Here is a 6,185-nt window from a genome sequence, read left to right on the forward strand (position 1 = left end):
ACTGGTTACCTAAACTCAAGGGAGTAAGAGAGGGAGAAAAACGGGGCAGAAAAATGTACAAAGAAGGGTTTTATATGTGTAACATTTTGTTTTTAAAATGCAAGTCTGAGGCACTTTATAATTAAGTTTTTTAAAGTATGGACTTCAGGGAAATTTACCAAGACTATAACAGATAAAGATCATGTAGACAAATAAGTAGATGAGCAGTGACTGAAAAGAATCTGTGTATCCCAATGCTACCAATTATTTGAGTTAGGTAAGATGAAGGGAATATAGAGAAGAAACACTGGGAATGCTACATAATTAACCCAATACCAACAGTATTACAGTATGGAAAATTAGCCAGTTGCATTGCTTGGGCATTTGGCTTACCTCTGGTTTCTTGTATTAGTGGTGATTTTTGTGCAATATGTTAATACCATCATGGCATGAAATACATAGCAAAAACATAGCAAGCATGAAAGTTTTGGGCATACCATGCATTTGATGTAGGTCAACAGTCACAGTCTATGTGAGAAAATATACTGCTGGGAAGAAATCATTTTCCCTAAGTCTTGTGAAAATTAAAATAATAAATAATAAAAAGGTCAAAGATGAAGCAGTCAACATGCCTCTTCCTATCAAAGATGTCTTAAACATTACATGTGTAGGTGTTGGGAAATATAATTCTGTGGATGCTCTTCAGAGGCAAGTTATTAGGCATATCATATCATTCCAGAAAAAGTACAATATTCTCACAAATATATACACTTTTGTAGCTTTGGGAGAACAACAGACAGACACACACACACACTATTACCTCTACTCCATAGTTTAAAGGAACAAACCACTGATAAAAAATATATATATACATATATGTATATGTATGTGTATGTATATATGTGTGTGCACGTATGTATATGTATGTATACACATATATGGCTAAAATGAGGATAGTGGGTTTAACAGGTGCTATCTTGTCTTCTTGGTGAAGATGAAGTCCCACCCCCAGGTGATGGGCATGTCTGAATTCCTACAGGCAGGGACTTGGACAATGGGTTACTGGACTTGCCAGTCCTATGCCGTGAACTTGAGAGACTTAAGCTCCCTGTGACCTTGCCACCTGACCATGACCCTAGTTAGGCCCTGACTAGCTTGGCCACCATTGCACACCATACCTCACGTGTCCTGACTCTTCAGATCACCATGGTGTCCCTCTTAGCCTCTCAACAGGAGTTGATCTGGTTCTTTGGTATTGTTTTCCTGCTTTTTCTTTGCTTTACTACCTGTGTGGCTCAGTTTTCATACAGTATTAAGTGCATTCAAGGCTGCAAAGCTTTCTGGGGACATGTGTCCACCTGCAGTCACTGATTTTCTAAGACTCCCAATTTGACCTTTCAAAATGTGGCTTCTTTGTATCTCGTAACTGAATTCTCCTATAACAGGATCTCAAAAACAAGATTAGCCAACAAAATTATATTGTATACCTCTAATATAGCAGAATGGTCGTTCCTTTTACACGGGGTTTGTAAGGGAACTCAAGGGAAATATATATGTGTGTATATATATATATGTGTGTGTGTGTATATATGTAGATATATATTTCAATCAAAGCCAAATTAATCAGGCTTCTTTAGCTTGCAAGATTACTAATCATCCTTTGTTCCTGCTATCAAAGACATTGAGAAGGCCATTTGCCAGTTAGAAAACTTAACATCTGTTACAGATTTGCTCCAAAACAGCTATGCAACCCTTGACAACGTTTTTCAGAACACTAAATTTCTGCAACTCAAGTGTTTAAGAAAAAAATAACAGGAATATTTCCTTCTGCATAATGTTCTTTAACTCTGATGAATAACAACACTCCACTATGCAATTATTCACTTTCTGTGGGCAACATAGTGAAATAAAATAGGTGTCTCTGGCTCCCCCAGAGACAATCCTTTATAACAGAGTACTTCCTCTCAGCAAGTAAGTTTCCAGGGGAGCAGTGCTCACCAGACTAAGCCAAGCCCCATTGGTTACGAGGGAGGAGCAGCAGCCAATAACAGTGTAGGAAAGCGGAACCGCGGAAGCCTTTCACTGAAGTCCTGCAAGGAGGGGTGTAGGAAGTTTTGGGTATTCTTTTAACAGACCAATCCTATTGTACAAAGCAGTCTGGAGAGAGCCCGGTTCGCATTACGAGTTTGGAGAATGAGGGGAACTTTTTGTGCATTGGATGGAAGGATGTGGAGGACCCCCCCCCCCCCGCCTTAAAGTCAGGGTGTGGAGAACAGGGCGCGTGGAGGGGATGGGGGGAGTGTGGGGGTGCTGAAATGGTTTCTAAGGAGCCAGGTTTCTCCGGGAAGGGGACTGCAGGATACTTGAGGCGGTGATGACACGTTTCAGTTGTGGGTGGGGACGGTATGCTGAGATGGGGCAGACAGGCCTCTCCCCTGGCCGGCCCGCTCGCACTTAGTGACGTGACGGAAACGCCACCACACTTCAGACAAGGGCGGGGGCCCCAGCACTCCCCAGCTGAGAGCCCGGCAATCGGAGTGGAGGGGTTTGAAGAGAACACCGCCGCTCCCCACTCTGCGGAAGGGCAGCCCAGAAGTGTTCGGTGAAAGGATCTCAGAGCAGCGAAACTGGAAGTTGGGGAGAGGCAGAGGGACCGGCGGGGAAGGGATGGGTGACCCGGAATGGAGCAGGCCCCGAGGTGACGGGGCGGGGGGGGTTGTGAGGGGTGGTCATGGCTGCTCAGAAGTCATTAGTCCAGACGGTGACTGACATCGGCGGGTGGTAGAGACCCCGCGTTTTCCCCGGAGAGGGGGAGGGTCCCCGAGTTAAGTCGTTCCGGGACGGGAGCCGCGACCGGTACTCACAGAGCGGATCTCCAGCGCCAGAGCGCATTGCAACGCCTTCACCTTCGGCATCTGCGCGGGGCTGGGGTGGCGGGGAGGGACCCCGGCCACAGGCCCGAGTGAGGCGGGGAGACTCGGGGAGGGGCGGGGATGGGGAGGAGACAAGGTGGCGGCGCTGGTGGCAGCTGTGGCCCCCAGGCCGGGGCCCGCGGTCCAGCCTGGGTCCCGCCCGAGTTGCAGCCGAGCGCGGGGCGCGGACTCGTTGTCATAGCAGCCAAGAGGGGAGGGGCCGGAAGCACGTGAGGGCGAGCGGCAGGGGCGGGGCTCGGCGGACGCTGGGCGGGGCTTGAGGACCCTAGGGGCGGGGCTTCGTCGTGGCGGCCAGGGGACGGGGCGGTCCTTCTGTGACGTCACCGGGCCTCCAAGCCCGGTGGAAGAGAGAATAGCCAGGCTGGGCTGGGAGTCAGGATGCGGGTCTTAGGAAGAATGAGCGCCAAGTTCCAAAGCAGTGACGCTGGTCCAGTCACTACGACCTCAGTATCCCCAACTGTGAAACAAACACGATTACTGCTTATTAGTCCTCCTGTGTGAGTTTTCGCAGTGCAGTTTACAGAGCCATCACGGAGACACTGAGGATTTGCCCCATGACAGAGGCAGAACCGAGACTGCAAGCCAGAAACTCTGACAACCAGTTATTGCCTTCCTGAGAAGAGGGCCTTGAACCATCCTCATGATCCTCTTTCTAGTCTCCTCCTCTGGAATTCTTCATTTCGCGTGTTTTCTTTTCCCTTGGAGATTGCCTGTCTGGCTCTGTGTGTGAATCTCAGTGCAGAGTGCTTACACTGAACTCAGTGAGTGGCCTGGCAGCAGACCATCTAAGAGATTGCCCAATCCAATCATGTGAAAGTCGTTTTATTAGGAAATAGGTTACGTGTACTGAAGTGTGTAAAACATGTCCATCTTAATAACAATGACATGAACATGGAACATATACAATAACAATCTGGGTGATTAGCACCCACCCAGTTAAGAAACTGCCTTAAAATTCTAATTATTGCCTTTTTTTCTTACCCTAGAAGTAATCACCACCATGACTAAAAAACAAAAAAACAAAACAAAACAAAAACACCAAGATGTCCTTTGCTTTCATGTATAAATTTCCAAGGTGGTGCAATGTTATTTAAATGGCATTAATACTGTATTTTTCCATAACTGGATTCTCTCAGCATTATATGGGATTCATCCAATGTTGATGCAATATAGATCAAGTGTGTTCTATTTTTGGACAACATTATAAAAAAGGACGTGCTGATTTATTTAACCTTTCTCTTGATATTCATCTGTACTGTTTCCATTTTCAGCTCTTATCAATAAATAGTAATGAACATTCTAGGGCATGCCTGTTAATTGCACATGTGCCAGAGTGGGAATGGACTGAGGCAAAGTTAGATCTTGTCATGGTACTTTAATCGGTAATGTTTACTATTCCATTTTCCAAAGTTGTACAGATTTGCATGACTGTTTACATTTCTCCACTCTTTCCAACATTGGCATTACTTGAATTTTTTATTTTTGTCATTTGACATATAGTCTAGATATCTCACTGTGATTTTTCATTTTGCATCTCTGATTATAATTTGTCGATTTCATTAGCCTATTTTTTATGAATTGGAAAGTATAACCATTTTTCTATTTCATTCTCTCATTTGTATATTCCAACCATAGTTTTTTGCCTATTGTGCAGGTGGCAAACATTCTTCCTTTTTATACTCTACCTTTTACATTTTACACTTTGAGTGATGGAAGAGAAATTGGTAAGTCATGTAGTGTGAGTACTTTCAGCTTTATATCAAGTGGCTGTCCAGGCAGTTACACTGGCAGTTACACTATATTCCCACTGCCCATGTTTAAGGGTCTCTGTGACCCCACATTTTCCCCAATAATAGCATTATCTAACTTTTCCCCACCAGGTAAAATATTAGCTATTGAGTTTCTCAGATTACTGATGATTCTGAACACATGATTTTATGTTTATCATTTCTACTGCATTATAAATTGTCAGCTGATGTCTTGCCTATTTTTCAGCCTTCCAGTTTGGGAAATTCTAGATATAAAAAAACAACAACAAAAAACCAGAAAGCATGAGAGCTTATAAAACAATCACTAGGAAGTCCCTCCCCACTGAAGCATGACTTAAAAGCCTTATCATCTTTTATCTATGAGGAAAAAAATGAACATTGTAATTATTTATACAGTTGAGGGGACAATGGAAGTCAGGTAATTTGGTCTAGATCTTTGCTCACTTGTAAACTCTTAGTATGGAATAATCACATCTTTGTTTTCTCTAGACCGAACAGAGAGTTTAGCATGCAAATGGTGCTCAGTTACTAATGTACTGAGTTGAGTGGACACTGTCCTTTCCAGGGTGCTCTGTATCTAAAGGCATCCTTCCTCTGACAGAAACATTCCTTGGAGAAAGTCCAGACTTTGAAATCAGATCCATTTGAGTCCAGTGCTATCTTTACCATTGTCCTGAAGCACAGTACTTCAACTCTTCAAACCTTACTTTTCCTGAATCGACATGGCTCACATCACAAGTTCAGGGGAAGGGGGGTGGGGAGGGACAAACTCAGCTCATGATAGTTGAGTGTAGGAAGCTCCATGGTAATAGGTTCATGTTCTTTTCATTTATATTCTCAGATAAGATGAAGATCTTTTGAAATCCCATCTGAACTGGATTGCTTAGATCCTACGTATCCTTTGGACCCTTTGAGTTGTTCTAAAGCAATATGTTATGGACAAAAACACCCACAGTTCAATCTGAGTCCTGATTACATAACATTTATTTCGTGTTGTGGATGGTTTGAAATCCCTTCTGCTATAAGCTTCAAATTTCACCTCATAGAAAAATTCAGCTACCATTTTCTTAGCCCTCGGCATAGAATTTGGGTTTTGCCTGGCTAAAAAGGGAACCCTACTTCATTGATGGTGAGAATGTAAACTGGTTCAGCCACTCTGGCAAGCAGTATGGAGATTACTCAGAAGGCTAAATATAGAACTCCCCTATGAACCAGCAGCCCCACTTTTGGGTATCTATCCAAAAGAACACAAACAAAATCACAGTAAAGCCACCAGCACAACAATGTTCATTGCAGCGCAATTTGTCATAGCAAGAATCTGGAACCAACCCAGATGCTCCTCAGTAGACGAATGGATCAGGAAAATGTGGTACATATACACAATGGAATTTTATGCCTCTATCAGAAAGAATGACATTGCCCCATTCATAAGGAAATGGAAGGACTTGGAAAAATTTATACTAAGTGAAGTGAGCCAGACCCAAAGAAACATAGACTCTATGGT

General features: G+C 43.7%; 1 protein-coding gene across 1 annotated transcript in view; it reads right to left on the reverse strand.

The window, feature by feature from the left end:
• The window catches only part of Spata6 (spermatogenesis associated 6), a 66,296-nt gene extending 63,205 nt beyond the window's left edge, over positions 1 to 3,091 (reverse strand). The window contains exon 1 of the mRNA XM_048351270.1: positions 2,844 to 3,091. Within this exon, the coding sequence (XP_048207227.1) occupies positions 2,844 to 2,894 (51 nt within the window). The 5' untranslated portion in view covers positions 2,895 to 3,091. The remainder of the gene's footprint in view (positions 1 to 2,843) is intronic.
• Between the last annotated feature and the right edge of the window lie 3,094 nt (positions 3,092 to 6,185).

The sequence above is a fragment of the Perognathus longimembris genome, chromosome 7, assembly GCF_023159225.1.
Source record: "Perognathus longimembris pacificus isolate PPM17 chromosome 7, ASM2315922v1, whole genome shotgun sequence".
NCBI classification, from domain to species: Eukaryota; Metazoa; Chordata; class Mammalia; order Rodentia; family Heteromyidae; genus Perognathus; species Perognathus longimembris.